The sequence below is a fragment of the Myotis yumanensis genome, unplaced genomic scaffold (assembly GCF_028538775.1).
Source record: "Myotis yumanensis isolate MYYU_CA2020_CCGP unplaced genomic scaffold, mMyoYum1.0.hap1 SCAF_2, whole genome shotgun sequence".
Lineage (NCBI taxonomy): Eukaryota > Metazoa > Chordata > Mammalia > Chiroptera > Vespertilionidae > Myotis > Myotis yumanensis.
The window spans coordinates 178408369-178425100 of record NW_027223753.1 but is presented as its reverse complement, the minus strand read 5'-3'; the positions used below and the strand labels follow the sequence as shown (position 1 = coordinate 178425100).

General features: G+C 41.5%; 1 protein-coding gene across 3 annotated transcripts in view; it reads right to left on the bottom strand.

Moving 5' to 3' along the window:
• The window catches only part of PEX5L (peroxisomal biogenesis factor 5 like), a 234259-nt gene extending 232547 nt beyond the window's left edge, over positions 1 to 1712 (bottom strand). For all 3 annotated transcript variants that reach the window (XM_070406751.1, XM_070406753.1, XM_070406755.1), the window contains exon 1: positions 1321 to 1712. In XM_070406751.1, coding sequence (XP_070262852.1) covers positions 1321 to 1341 — 21 coding nt within the window. In that variant the 5' untranslated portion in view covers positions 1342 to 1712. The remainder of the gene's footprint in view (positions 1 to 1320) is intronic.
• Between the last annotated feature and the right edge of the window lie 15020 nt (positions 1713 to 16732).

Sequence of the window (16732 nt, the reverse complement as noted above, 5' to 3'; positions counted from 1 at the left end):
ATTTTTCAGCAGTCATTTTTTGAATGCTTCTTTATTGCTAAACTTTCCAATTAGTGTAGCTTTAATAAGATATATATAGATGATATGTATTATATATATTTAGAAATACACTTCAGTCACTAATCATTGTCCATCAACTGTGATATAATCCCATGAATATTTTTAAAAACAGGAAGATGTCAATAATATGGGAAATGCTTTTGGAATTCTGGTAGTGCTGATTCAGAATTCTTACAAAACTTAGCAATATGCTACAATGTCATTTTACATAGAAGTAAATTGTAGTCCAAAGGAATTTCCCCCAGCCTTGGAAATTAAATATTGGGTAGCACTAAGTCATGAATGCAACAACATATTTATCTATTTTCAATTGCTCTAAAAGATACAGAAGCAACATCCTCAGTATTCACACATGTTACACACCAGGGTGAAGTCACCACATATAGCGACTGTATTTGACCATTTTTGGAATGGAAAAGAAGCTCAAACATCAAACCTGATGACTAAAGCATTTAGAAAAAGCAAAAGAGCTCAGTTCATACTTTAGGAAGCTGAGTTGGTATTTCATTCTCCCCATCCCCCAGCATACACCTGCCTTTATAAGGAAGAACCAGCCCTGTGAATGGGAACTGGAGTCAAGGTTAAAGTCATCTTGCCCAAGAGAGTGGAGTGCATCGGTGAGAAAAAGCAGCTCGGCTCAAATGAGCATTAATAACCAACGGCAGCACCTCCCCTGCAAAACATGAGCCTCCCGGACCTATATTTGAAATTCATCCTCCTAAGTCATCCTGTGACTACAGGGATAAGTGACAATGTCCCATCAGCTGAAGGGGGGAAATACAGCACAAACCCTTCTAAAAAATATTACTTTAAGAAACAATGAAAAGTGTGAAGTGTTCTAACTGTCAGGAACCCTTTGCAGACAGTAAAGGAAAAGCTTTGTCTTTCCTATTATTGTTTGCCCTTCAGTTGACATACATGCCCAGTTGCATCAATAGGATTACAACAGAAACACGGTCAGCTCCAGGTTTCCTCTGTGGGGTTCCTTGCTCTTGTTTAAAGAAACAGGCTCAGGGAATGCACAGAAAGCAAACTTCCCCAATTGAAGTTCCGAGGTGGTCTTTCCTTCTCTTCTCCCACCCTCAGAAACATGCCTAGTTTTACCCAGAGCCCCGGACAGCAATGTCACGGTCATGTTGCACCACTGCACTTGTTGAATTGTGTGAATGAAGGCAGCACTTGGCCACAGTCGCTTGGTGAACCGCCTTGCTCTTCAATGAGCCCCCAAGATTTCTTTCCAGTTCCACGGAAATGACTTACCTGCATGTGTCCCTGGTACATTCTGCTTGGACTTCTTCAGGGCTTCCCGAGGCCGCCGGATGCTTTCCCCGTGTTTCCTCGCCCGCCAGCAGAGGGGAGGAGGAGGCGTGCACACTGGGTTCGCTCAGGGTGCCCCTGAGCCGGGGTGAGGCTCCAGGTAGCCCGCCCGAGGCCCTTGGCAGCCAGCGGGCTGCCGGGAGCTGTTCTCCGCTCGGGGTGCTGAAAGCGGACACCGGAGAGCGCGCGGAGCAGGCGAGGGGCCGGGCGGCCACGCTCTCCCGCGGGCGCGGGTCCTGTTCTCCGGCGTCTCTAAAACTCTCTCCTTCTCCACCGAACTCTTTCTCGCTTCCTGCCCGGCTGCCTCATGTCTCTCTCACGCTTCGCCGCGAGCCTCCTCCTCCCCAGCCCTGACGTGAGCGCCCACACCAGCCGCCGCCGCAGCTGCCGAGCGGGGCGCGCGCCGCCCTCCCGGCGGCTTCCCTGCCCAGAGGCTGCGGGCCGGGCACGCGCGCGCATCCCCGGGAGCCGCCAGAGGGCGGCGCGCACCGGCCCCCGCCCGCCGCGTGCTCGGGGATGAGCACACCCGGCAAAGTGCCCGGGGTGGTGGTCGCGCTAGGCAGTCGGGTGCGGCGCCGGCAGCAGGGGGGATTTTAACTGAGCGGGCGACCAGCTGCAAGAACAGTGGGATGATGCCAGAGGGAAGGGGGTGGAGGAAGAAGGGGGCCCCAATATATGGTGACAGATTTGACTTTGGGTGGTGGGCACACGGTGCAATATATAGATCTTGTAACATCGAAACCTACACCTGAAACCTATATATTCAATGTTGACCAATGTCACCCCAATAAATTTAATTTTAAAAAGTGGGAGGAAAATGCATTGTTCCTCTGGGGGACCATCAATTCTGACTGAGCCGCCATTCTACAAACATAATGGGATGAACGTGGGGGTTTCTGAAGAGTTTACTTCTGTTCTGATTTGGCTCTCACAAGTTACCTCTGTGAATAGGTCTCTCCCCACTCACCTCACTCACCCCACCCCCAAGTCATCGCTGAGCACTCTACTATTTAAATCGCAAACCTCAGTCCTTAAAGGCCTTCCATGATTCTTCTCCCTAGCGCTTATCATCTAACATCCTGTATTTTTTATATATTTGTTTTATTTATTGCCGGCCTCTGTTTATATATACAATGTATTTCCATGAGATCAGAGATATATTGGGGGACGAGTGTATCTATTTTACACAGATGTCTCACAGCACAGTATAGTATCTCTCGGCACATGGTTGACACTCTAAATAATTGTTGAGTAAGTGGATCTTTACTATATAATGTAGAGGTAGAGTGCATTTAAATATGTCTCAATTTGAAGAGTTTTTACATTAGTTTGATGTAGTCTTTACATTATAAATGTATATACATACACATACACACGGCATGGGCAGGTGTATGTGTGTATACTGTGATTACCTAGTTTTGTTGGTAAAAAGAACTCCAATCACACAACTGACCCCCAAATGATATACAGCATGACATAATCTCTCAAATACTGCACATAGCACGATATACTTTTCATAAAGTTAAAAAAATATGAACTCCCTAGGACTATAAAAATAGACTTATATATAACTATGTGAAAAGGAAAGCAATAGGACAATGAACATGGGATTCGGAATGTTGGGAACACTAGGTAAGGGGAGGCAGGGGAAATGGATGGGAGGCATTTTATATGAAGGTGAATTGCCAATGCTTTAGCTATTATGTTCACCCACATGTATTAACCTATAAAATTACTGTGTAACTAAATAAAACAGAGCCATGCATGGACTAGTAAGGAGAGCATGAAATGCACCAAAGAAATATTTAATCCAATTCAATGCATCTGAGGTCCTAAAACAACTGACCAACCAACCAAACAAAATGATTAAGACTTATAGGCAGGAGACATGGATTCTTGTTGATTCCACCAATAGTTCAACTTGGACAAGTTCCCTTACCCTCACTAGACTTCATTTTTTTCGTGTCTAAACCCTGATAAACTCATTATTTTATCCTGAAAACTGAAGTATGTTAAGAAGCTCTCTAAACTGTAAAGACCATCCAGTGCTTGTCTTTGATAGGACAGAGCACTGGGATAGGAGTCAGCACTACCTACCTCACTGCATTTTTGGGCAAGTGTACTAATTCTGTTTCCTCAACTTTTGAAGTAAGGCAAATATCTGTTCAGCTTACAGCACAGGGCTGCTGAGGAATGAATGTATGCAAAGGAAGCTCTAAATCAGTGGTTCTCAACCTTGGCTGCACATTAGAATCACCTGGGAATCTTTTTAAAATCCTGATTTCTGGGCCTCATCCTCCGGAAATTCTGTTTCTTTGTTATGGCATGGGGCCACAACATTAGTAACAAAGAAACAGAATTTCCAGAGGATGAGGCCCAGAAATCAGGATTTTAAAAAGATTCCCAGGTGATTTTAATGTGCAGCCAAGGTTAAGAACCACTGCTCTAAATAAACCACCATATATCAACAATGAGGTATCACCTCACACCTGTTAAGAATGACTATCATCAACAAATGAACAAATGACAAATGCTGGCAAGGATGTGGAGAAAAGGCAACCCTAGTACACTGGTGGTGGGAATGCAGACTGGTGCAGTCACTGTGGAAAACAGCATGGAGTTTCCTCAAAAAATTAAACATGGAACTCCCATTTGACCCAGTGATCCCACTTCTAGGAATATATCCTAAGAAACCAGAAACACCAATCAGAAAGAATATATGCACCCCTATGTACATAGCAGCACAATTTACAATAGTTACGATCTGGAAACAGCCCAAATGCCCCTCAGCAGATGAGTGGATAAAAAAACTGTGGTACATTTACACAATGGAATACTACACAGCTATAAAAAAGAAGGAACTCACCATTTGCAACAACATGGATGGACCTGGTGAGTATTATGCTAAGTGAAATAAGCCAGCCAGAGAAAGATAAGTATCACTTGATCTCACTCAAATGTGGATTCTAATCAACAAAATAAACTGATGAATAAAATAGATCCACAGACATAGAGGCATGGAACAGACTGATGAATTTCAAGGCAAGGTGGAGCTGGGGGGCTGGGAGGGGAGTGATTAACTGGGGAACTTATATGCATACTAGAGGCCCAGTGCATGACATTTGTGCATTGAAGGGGGGGGAGTCCCTCAGCCCAGTCTGCACCTTCTTGCAGTCTTAGCGCTGCCACGGAGGCGGGAGGGGTTCCCACCTGGCTTCTGGCTCAGCAGCACTCCCCCTGTGGGAGCACACTGACCACCAGGGGGCAGCTCCTGCATTGAGCGTCTGCCCCCTAGTGGTCAGTGCATGTCATAGTGACTGGTCGTTCTGCCGTTTGGTTGATTTGCATATGAGGGTTTTATTATATGGGATATGCGTAACCCATGGTCACAGACAATAAAGTGATGAAGGTCTGGGAGGGGTGGGTACAGGGTGGAGGGAGTCAATGGGAAAAACACACACAAACAAGGGGACATCTGTAATACTTTAAACAGTAAAGATAAATTTTTAAAAAACCACAAAACCCCCACCATATATGAGTATGTAAATAGACTTTTTTCCAGCCCAGAAAAGATGAGTGATAATGATTTCCTGAGAAAGCTGTGCAAACTTAAGGGGCAGGGGCATTCTTTATTATAAATGTTAGCGTGTTGTTATAAAAACCTTGGGGGAAATTTTTTACCATCCCAGAAAGATAAATCTGTCTAGCCTTTTCTAAAAAAAAAAAAAAGACACAAAAACAAACAAAAGACCTAAAACCTCTACAATGATTACACAGTTTCCCCCATTTCCCCTAAGACAGTAGTCAGCAAACTGCAGCTCGCGAGCCACATGCGGCTCTTTGGCCCCTTGAGTGTGGCCACGAAGTTTCAATCGCACTGTATGTGCATGCTTGCACATGGTATTTTGTGGAAGAGCCACACTCAAGGGGCCGCAGTTTGCCAACCACTGCCCTAAGAGTTCACATCTAACCTCTTCTAGTCAAACATTTCCCCATCAATTGTGAGTTTTAATCCATTCTATGGTACAAATATTTCCTTTAAAGCCTATAAATATGAGCTTTGTGATCAAAGACACTTGGCTGATTACCAATTCAGGTGTCAGTATCTCGAGAAACTTTTAATTCATAGAACCATCTAGCAATTTATATATATCATTTAGGTATGCCAAAATTTGTCATTCAAATCTAGCATTTAAGCATAAGTAATCTGGTGTTTTGGTGCCAAAAAACCCCTTTTCATGTGCAAGTATATATACCAGTAGAAAATCAATAGAGTGAAGCAGGTATGAGCTGTATTCTAGTGAACCCTAAGAATTTTATGATACACATACAAAAAGCTGAATCATAATCCTACAAAATAAAAGCCCAGGGACTGAACTGCGGAACGAGTAGAACGACCAGTCAACCGGTTGCTATGATGCGCACTGACCACCAGGAGGCAGACGCTCAATGCAGGAGCTGCCCCTGGTGGTCAGTGCGCTACTACAGTGGGAGCTCTGCTCCGCTGATGGGGCGACAGGCAGGAACCTGGACTGCCATCATAGCCTCCTCACCCCAGGCTCCTCCCCCTTGCTCCCTGCCGCCTCCTTTGGACCCCCACAGGCCACATAGCACCGATGCCAGACTCGCAGAGCTGACCCCTGAGGCTGGGAGGTGGGTTCATGGCCACTGCGAGACTGAGGCCTACTCCGCTGCCTTTCAGTGCTATTGTCCCTGGGCCCTGCCCCGACAGTGTCCCCTGGAGAGTGAGTGGACCAGGGAGCAGCTGCTCAGAGGGTGGGTCCACAGCCACCCGGCTGACCCGGATGAGAGGTGCTCCCACAGTGGGCTGATCCCTGCAGGCCACACCTCCCACCAGTGCGTGAATGCCGTGCTCAGGGCCTCCACTATAATTATATTTGTGGAAAGCTTTTTGCAAATGAGGTTGTTTTCAAGAGATCTTGAAAGGAGAAAATGTGCATAACTTTATCTTATGACTGCAATAATGGTGAGGAAGTATCACTTTGCATAATCTCTGCCCCCAGTGATCCCCACCCCGAATCATAAAGGTAAATGGACAGAAGGCAAACGAACAAACCAGAGATGCAGCAGTTTGGACGAGGTGTGGATCTTTTGGAACTAGGGCATGTGGCACCAGCTATACGCCTGCTTCTCTGATATCAGAAATATTTGCATGAAAATGGAAGTCTCTGCCAAACATCTATATGCTTTACATATAGTGACCTTTCACAGGATTTTCTAGTTTTCATATTAACAACTGGAATTGTGGAAAAACAACTTTGAAGATGAACTTGTATATGTGTCAAAGTCAAACAATTGCATCTGTTGTACAAAGCAAAATAAGAATGTCTCTGTACAGACTGTGGAACAGCTACTAATGAATCTTTACCAACCAACCTGCACACGTATACATTTCCCTGGCAGGAGTGTCGCCCTCAGCAACAGTCTGACTTACAAGTGGCTGGGCCACGATTGCCCAGCTGACACCAGAATTAGCCATATGATTAAGGCATGCATTGTTTCCGAGGAAAATAAAGATAATCCATATCTCATTCCTTTTACATTGCTGTTTTTCAACCTAAAATGAGCATGATTTAATGCCACATCTTAGGTTCAGAAAAGATTTCTCATTTTTGTGTTTTTTGTTAATTCTCACCTGAGGATATTTTGCCATTGATTTTTAGAGAGAGTGGAAAAGAGGGAGAGAGACAAAGAGAAATATCGATGTGAGAGAGACACACATTGATTGGTTCCCTCCTGACCAGGGCTGGGGATTGAGCCTGCAGCTGAGGTACATGCCCTTGACTGGAATTGAACCTAGGACCCTTCAGTCTAAAGGCTGATGCTCTATCCATTGAGCCAAGCTGGCCAGGGCAAGATTTCTCATTTTAAATTCAAAGACCCTTGTTACTCAAAGTATGTTTGCTGACCAGCAGTGTCAAAGTCTCCTGGTTGCTTGGTAGAAATGCAGGCTCTTGGGCCATTCCTGACCAACTAAATCAGATTCTGCATTTTAACAAGATCCCTAAATGCTTTGTATGCACCATCAAATTCGAGCTGCATTGTGGCCTAGGAGGTTTATTTATGTAAGAAATATATTTACATTTTATTTATATATTCATGTAAATATGTGGCAAAACTGGCTCTTGCCTTTTGCAATGATAGCACATGAGCAACATCAGTACCAAGAGAAAAGCACATCCTCTCCATTTACAAGATAATCTAACTGTATTCTGAGTGATCAGAAGACTTGACATAAAAACATAGCACATGCAGCTTCCTTACAGCAAGAAACATGCTAATACTACTTCAATTTTAATCCTTATAATAAAATTAATGAGTCAAGTGGTACCTCTGGCCAGTGTGGCTCAGTCATTGGGCCACACTGTGCACTGAAGAGTTGCTGGATCGATTCCTGGTTGGGGCATACTCCCGGGTTGGGGGCTCAGTCCCTGGTAGGGGGTGTGTAGGAGGCAGCAGATAGATGTGCTCTCATATCAATGTTTCTCTCTTCTCCCTTCCCCTCTCTCTAAAAATCAGTAAACTATTATTTAAAAAAATACTAGTAGTTGAGTGGTAGCAGAATATATTTTGCATTGACAAAATTAAATTTTGTTTATTAGTAAGTGAATCTTCCTGCATATTAAATGAGTATTGAAAATTCAGTACTTATTAAGTATTTTAAGAGGCTAAGTAATAATGATGTTAATAGGCTGGGGACTTAAAAACATCAAGGGTAATAGACTTTTTGGTGATTCAACCTTTCTTTTATAGATTCAAACCCTGCTGCTCAAAGATGGTGTAGGACAGAACAAAGTCAAAATAGCTGTAGACCCACATTAAAACAACTAATTGTTTTTTATTGTTCAGTCAGAGGAAGGAATGTGTTGCTAAAGTTTGTTCACTTGCCCTCTTGGACACAATGAAAGGGATTAGCTGCTTCTCAGGGCGTTAGAAGTGAAATGAACTTCAGAAACCCCCAGAGCAGACCCCAGGCTGTCAGGGGATGATACTTGAACTCTGGCGACTAGGAGATGGCAGTAGTGCTCTTCCAAATGAACAAACAAGCTGGATGCTGCAGATTGAGCTTCCTATTAAGTCAAGTTAAGAAATTACAAGTTATTTATATTTGATTTCTTCTCTATGACAATGTTCTTTCAGCAATCCAATATTGCTTTAAAAATCTTTAATCCTTACCTAAGGATATAGTTTTTATATTATTATTGATTTGAGACATAGGGAGAAAGGTGGGAGAGGGGGGGGAGACAGAGAGAGAGAGAGAGAGAGAGAGAGAAACATCGATCAGTTGCCTCCCCTACTGGGATTGAACACAAAATTTAGGTATGTTCCCTGACCAGGAATCATACCTGCATACCTGCAACCTTTTGGTGTACAGGATGATGCTCCAACCAACTGAGACCGGGACCCAACATTATTTTTAATATTAAATGTACTTTCTAGAATTTCTTAGTCCTGGTGAGACAGCATTTGCCAACAAACATGTCTATTGTTTTTAACTTCTCCATTCTACTCTAACCACCACCATCCTAGCACAGACTCCCTAAACCTCTTACCAATCTCAAAGCTAGCTTTATACCTGCATCCATCTGCCACTCCAACCTACCAGATACACTGCAGCCAGATTAATTTATTAAAGGCCCACATTGATTATATTATTTCCCAGTTCAAAAACCTTATTGGCTTCCTATTGCCTGCTAATATCTGAAAGCTTTCACTTTAGCTTTCTATTCATAGTCATGGGATATATTTGCCACCTGGAGCCATATCTTCTAGTGGCAGGAAGAACTGTCTCTTGCTTTGAGGAAACACATCTACCCACTCTGGCCCATTTGTGTGATGGGAAATAGTTTACCGCCAGGCTTTGAGAGTGGAACATAAGATTCAGGATGAGCCAACCAAGGCAGTCAAGCCCCATTGGTCAGGGATGGACATATCACCCAACACAGCCAGCCAGGGCAAATGGACTCAGCTCCGGGACTACTGGGAGCAGATCGATTCTATCCCTGGCCTGGGTGTTCTGATGATGTAAACTTCAATCTGTCGGCATCCAGCATCCAAAACTGAAAAGGACATCAACCTGGGAGAGGAAGAGTCCAGGAAGGCTTGTGGACAAATTGAGCCATTAATACACCACAATGAAAGCTAACTTACCCATGAACTTCTAATTACTTCAGACAGGACCTTCTCTTTTCCAAGTTGGGTTTTTCTGTCACTTGCAACCAAAAGAATATTTATTAATACAATGACCTTCCACAGACTGGATCCTATCTTTTTTTCTGGCCTGTGTATCCCCTAACTTTTGTAATAACTTTACTTTTGTGTTATTCCACAAAGTCCAAATTATACTCTTTCCTCTCCCTACACCTTTCGCATGAAAGCTCATTTATTCTTCAGGTTCGGTTTCAAATTTTATCATCTTTATGAAGCTTTTATTGATTGTCTAGTTGAATGCATTCTCTTGCTAGGAATTCCTTTATGGCACAAAATTTTCTTAATTCATAAACTTTCCCCGTTTAATCACTTCTGCGGGGCTTTTTTGTTTTTTGTTTTTTGTTTTTGTTTTTTTACTTCTTATTAGATGTAGGCATATGGAAACAAGAACCTTGTTTTATTCCTTGTTTTGCTTAAATAACTTAATGGCATCTTGTATGCAGAAAATTCTCAATAATAAATGAAGAACATAAATTATTTTCGAAGTATTTAGAACAGTATAAAAGCTTTGAAAATAAAATAATTTACTCTGAAGACACATATCAGACATAATTCTGTAAAACATTAATGAAATTGTGTTGATTTTATGAGGGAATCACACAGTGCTAACGCTGAAGAAAAGCTTATAGCTTTTGTGGCCTGACTCCCTCCTTTTTCAAATGAAGCCTGTGAGGACCACATAAAGTCAAGAGCCTTATTCACAATGTGCTTTTACTGATGTGAAACAAGTAATTCAATGTATGACTGAACAAAGAAATTTGGGAGTAGAATTAACTCAGAGTACACTAAGCATGCAAAGGCATTTTAGAAATGTAATAGAATCAAAGACTTACCTTCTATTAATGAACATGACCTGACTGTTACTCACAAAAAGAGGGAATTTGATTTTTAAAGAGTTCATGTTAGAGAGTGAGAGATAAGCAACATTAAAATAATGACAGAGGTTATATAATCTACAAGGAATCAGGAATTATTTCTTAAGGTTAATCCAGGGTTTCTAAGCCTAATTCAGATAATTCTCTTTGCTTAGATTATCCTATTCCATTTACCTACTGGTACAACACAGTTGTAGGGAGGAAAATGAAACCTTAAGGCTATTTTTGAAAGAAGAAATAAGATTTTGATGTGATATATAACGCCTGTAGGTAAATGCCTATAAAATTATAACTTAAAAAAATCTTGGTATTTATTAAAGGCTATGGTATTTTGTAGCTGGATGAAAGAGGTTATTTTTTGGTTTAAATTTCATAAAGAGTAAATCACTAGAATATAGGATGTTATTAGATTTTTTTAGACTCATATTCATTCTGTACTAACTTATTAGAGCTTCCTAATTTTTCAGCCTCCCACTTCTCTTTATTCTAATAAATTCTCTATAATGTAATGAGAGTCAACATACAAAAATACATGCAAATTACTTCTTAAAAAATTGTCAACTTTCTCCATTAACAAGAGGATAAAACCCACACTATTTTCTGGACAAGCAAAGCTCTTCACCACATTCCCACAAGTCCCCAAGTATAATCCAGCATTACGAAGCTGCTGGCTGCCCCAGAACATGGCGCCTTGATCACGCCCCCATGTGCTCACGCGTGTTGCTCCCTCCATTTGCAGCTCTCTGGCTTCCTACTTCTCCTTCACGTGCTAAGGAATTGTATTTGTTTCAGGTCTTTGCTCAAGTGTCAGCTCCTCTCTGAAGTTTTCCTTCACTCCTGCATACCTTGTGTGTGACAGCATACTGGTTGTATATGTATGTCATCAGTGAAATCTCACAAGACTGCAATGATTTATTTACAAGTCTGCCTCCTCCCCTAGGCTGAGCAATCCTTGCAGCAGAGCTATTTCCTCAGAGCTGAGCACAGTGCCTGGCACACTGTGAATTCTTCCTAAATGCTTATTAAATGGATAAACGTCCATCTTTTCATTAGAAATATGTCTTGATTTCTCTGAAGTGATGCAGTCAATTTTTAGTGAGTAAGTATGCAAGAAACATGTCAATGCTAATTAAGAAAAGAAATTATGGGTTAATCCATTTAGCAAAATGAGGAATTGGGCATTCAAAATAAAAGGAGTCTTACAAGCCTTCTAACAAGAAGATAATTACAGCCATTACTGGTTTGGCTCAGTGGATAGAGCGTCGGCCTGTGGACTCAAGGGTCCCAGGTTCGATTCCGGTCAGGGGCATGTGCCTTGGTTGCGGGCACATCCCCAGCAGGGGGTGTGCAGGAGGCAGCTGATTGATGTTTCTCTCTCATCGATGTTTCTAACTCTCTATACCTCTCCTTCCTCTCTGTAAAAAATCAATAAAATATATTTTTTAAAAAAGAAGATAATTACAGGCACATGCAGTATTAACTAAGTTAAGACCCACAAGAAAGGGATAGCTGAAAGGGATGACGAACTTGTAGAATCAGGCACTTGCTTTTATAGGTGAAGAACCTGAGGCCTAGACAAGCTAAGAGAGTAACTTGAGCAAGGCCTCTGGCCAGGCCAACCTTCTTCACCCAGCTCAAAAGTACTGGAATTCTAGGGCTTGAGTGCTTCAGGAAAAGGAGTGTCAAGAACTACTGGACCGAGTGGGGGGCGGGATAGGGGGTAATGTGGGGATAAGGACACATGTAATAACTTAATAAAAATAAAAAATAAGAATAAAACAAAAGAACTATTGGACCAGCCTATTGGACCTTCCTGAAAACCTGGACAGGTTGGGGAGGCCTAGACCAGTGTTAAAGATGAGAGAACTTCACACCTGCACTTTCCCCATCTCTCTTACATTTAATTTGTTTCTACTCTGCTGCTCATTTCCATTAGCCTAAAAAACATGGATAATACCTCCCACCTTAAAACAACAACACTCTCCCAATTCCTTGTGGTCCTCTATCAATCCTTTTTTTGTTTCTTTTTTAAAAATTAATCTTTATTTTTGAAATTATTACAGATGTCCCTCTTTTGTCCTCCCATAGCACCCCTCCACCTGGTTCCCACCCCACCCCAGGCCCTCACCACCCTATTGTTTGTGTACATAGGTAATGCATACATGCATATAAGACCTTTGTCTAATCTCTTCCTGCCCCTCCACACCCCCTTCCCTCAGAGAATCATCAGTCTGTTCCATTTCCATGGCCCTGATTCTATTCCATTCACCAGTTTATTCTGTTCATCAGATTTTTTATTCATTTGATTTTTAGATTCACTTGTTGATAGATATGTATTTGTTGTCACTTTGTTGTTCATATTTTTTAATCTTTACCTTTTTCTTCTTCTTCCTTTTCTTAAAGAACACCCTTCCGCATTTTGTATAATACTGGTTTGGTTGTGATGAACTCCTTTAGCTTTTTCTTGTCTGTGAAGCTCTTTATCTGACCTTCAATTCTAAATGATAGCTTTGCTGGGTAGAGTATTCTTGGTTGTAGGTTCTTGCTATTCATCACGTTGAATATTTCTTGCCACCCCCTTCTGGCCTACAAAGTTTCTGTTGAGAAATCAGCTGACAGTCGTATGGGTACTCCCTTGTAGGTAACTTTTTTCTCTTGCTGCTTTTAAGATGTCTCCACAGAAGTCAGAAGAACTCCTTTAAAACATGAGTCTGCTCAAATCTGAATCCTTAGGCCTGCAATACCACATGGTCTGCCCTAGTGGCCTCTCTGATCTTGTCTTCTCTTACACTTCATTTTGTGCAGCAGTTGGCTCCAGGTCACTTTCCTCCTTGCTGCTCCTCCATCATCCCAAGCAACTCTGACTTTGGCAATTTGCACACAGAAAATTCTTCCTCCAGTTATGTACAAGAATCACTTCCTCACTTCCTTCAAGCCTTTGCTCAAAAGTTATTATCAGCCCTAACCGTTTTGGCTCAGTGGATAGAGCGTCAGCCTGCGGACTGAAAGGTCCCAGGTTCGATCCCGGTCAAGGGCATGTACCATGGTTGCGGGCACATCCCCAGTAGGAGGTGTGCAGGAGGCAGCTGATCGATGTTTCTCTCTCATCGATGTTTCTAACTCTCTATCCCACTCTCTTCTTCTCTGTAAAAAAATCAATAAAATATATTTTTAAAAAGTTATCAAAGATATCTCTCTGATCATTCTATCTAAAAAGGCACCCCAATTACTCTCTATGCCCTGCATCATGTGTGAACGAAAAAGGAGCCACATTAGAAACCTGACAAGCTCAGAGAAGGCCTGCATAGCAGGCCCCACAAACTCAGAGACAAAAAGTAACCACATAGGATGGTCTGAACATAAAGATTCCCAACTAAAAGTAAGTCATAGCAGGTAGTCATGTCCTAGGTCTATAGCTTCCTAGACAAAGATCTTATCTTAAGTAAACCTGTCTATTGCCTTTTTGTATCTAAGATAACAGACTTTTGATATGACAAAGAAAGTAATCTTCTTTTCCAGATCCCTCAAGGCACAACCTTGGGCACCAGAGCAGGAGACCACAGAACCCCTCATTTTAAACTTGTTCACCACATACCATCTCTATGTGCTGTAAATATTAATAAATATCCTGTACCCACCAATGTAAAAGTATGTGTCTTACCATTTTACTTTTTATTCAATCCCAGAGATTTCCCAGCTTTGATTTCTCCCACCCCTATAATTTACCACCAGTGGATTTCATGTAACCCACCTTATATCTCCTTCTTTTCTTCCAATGTATAAAATAAGCTGAAAAACTGTATTCCCCAGAGCATTTTCTCAACCATTTCTGATTTTGCTTCCCAGTAATTATAGTTAGTTTGGTTCAAATAAACTACAGGTTTAGGTGTTTCTCACATTGACATGTACTTTAATTTTTTTTTCATAGAAGTTGTTACCATCTGGATTCATATATATTTTTCTATTTATTTTTTGTGCTCCTGTGATATGGTGACCTGTAATAATATAACTAGTAAGTATGTTTTCCTGAGTTCGGTGAGCTGCTCTAGCAAAATAATTGAACCCAAGAAGGGGATTGTTGAAACCTCCCATCTACAGCCAGAATGTAAGAAGAGCAGGTAACAATCTGGAATTGGATTGGCAGCTGAAGTAGAGGGCAGTTTTGTGGGACAGAAACCTTAACCTGGTAATCTGACACTATCTCTGAGTAGATAGTGCCAGGATTGAGTTGAATGGTAGGACATCCAGCTGGTATCCAGGAATTATTGGTACTGTGGGGAATGTTATGCCCAGATTTCAAGATCCCCAAGAAACCACATCAGGGAGCCAGCCAATCCGATGCAAAAGCATAAGAATCTATATTTCAAGCTAGCTTGAACTCCCCGTCCACCAGACTCACCGACACAATGGCAAGCCAAGTGGCCGAGAGACAGAACCCCGCCTAGAGACGGGTTTTAAAGGGGGGGTTGGAGTAAGGGGAGGAGAAAGGACTGTGCTCTGCCGATTGGCCAGGCGCAAGTCGATGTCTTGTTCCTGGGTGTGGCTAGCAGAGTCTTAGACTTCCGGGAAGAAGCTCCTTGCCAAGCACGTGGCCAAGGTAAGATGGAGGACGTAGCCCTTACCATGGAGGCAAGATGGAGGGCGTAGCCTTTACCCTGGAGCAAGGTGGAGGGCCTAGCCCTCGCCCTTTCAGGGAACTCCCATCCTATAACACACACTCACAAACACACATTTGGTTTGGTTACAGTTCAGAAGACCTTCATCTAAGTCTAAGTTATATTTTTCTAGGGCAGTATTCAGAGCCTGGACTACTTCTCTGTGAAGTGATTTCTCTACTCGACCTCTTGCTCTGCTTGCTTTGAAGTGTGTTCTTCTAATTTTCTCACCCAATTTTGACTTTTGCTGATACAAATCAATATTTCTGCCTCATATCCCATCTAACCAAAACTGCTAGCTACAACTCTTATGCTTGCCTGACTTTAAGTAGCCGTGGCTAGTCTGATCTGTGATTTGCTTTGATCAACTTCCCTATTGTATACTTCACATGCTACTTGGTGGCACAGCTGGTATCAGCTCCATGCACCATACTTCTTGCTCCAAGCTTTATCTATTACAATGTGCTCTAGGTGCATTCTGTAGGGTAGGTAAAAAGAAAATAACTCAAATCCCATCAAGCATTAGTTCCAATACTGAAATACTAATAAGCTGTTACTTGATTTTAATGATGACTTCGGAGAAGTGGTCATCACTAGGTGTTTTGTCCTTTTTGTATTCTAGTTGCACCTGTCACTTGGATTGGATGTAGCAATTACATTTTTTGGCTGTTGAGAGCTCTTGAACTGTCATTATTCCCAAGAACTAAAAAGAGTTGGTTCTGAATTCAATTTGTTGAAATTTACCCCAATTATACAAAATTCTGATTTGGTTTTACTTTTGCCCTCCAGTTACCTAATGTTAAGGTTGGATGAGTAAAGCAGGCTTTCTACTTAACTTCTGGGTTTGCTATTAAAAATACCATTTACCCTCATAACCTTAGCCCTTCATATTTCTTTGCCTCTATTCTTCTATACTCAGATTTTTCTCACTTATTGTACAAAGAAATTGCAATGTATATTTTCATGTAATTTGATTTTGGTAGTGAGTTCTTCCAAAATATAATTTTTTTCCAATAAAAAAGTGTATAATGATATAAATTCAGGGATATCCGTTGCAGCACTCTTTGAAATAAAAAAACATTTGGAAACCATCTAAACTCAGTAGTGTTTTGCTTAAAGTGGACTTTGGGAAATTTTATGTAATCATTACCAAGGACAAGGTGTGTTGAAGTGGAAAGATGGCTCAATACACTGGTGATTATAAAAGCATGTTATAGAACATTATGTAAAGTACAGACACATTAATTTAAAATATTTATTTATGAATAGATGTCCAGAAGGCTATATTATAACTGTTAACAATGACTAACTTTAGGGATTGGGATAATAGGAAGTATGTGTGTTGCAGGGTGGGGAGGGAAGTGTGTAGAGGTGGAGGGAAACTTTTTTAGCTTACTTTTTTATTATTTGATATTTGAAGACAAAATTATAAAATAATTTTATAATAAAAACAATGAAATGTTTTAATTTTGAAAAAAATTTTCTGAGAGTATCTGAGATTTCTAGTATAATACCATCTCTTGGGATTATTGTTACTGTCCATGTCAATCTTGTGTCACTTTATGTCTCCAGCACCAATACAGATTTGGGGTT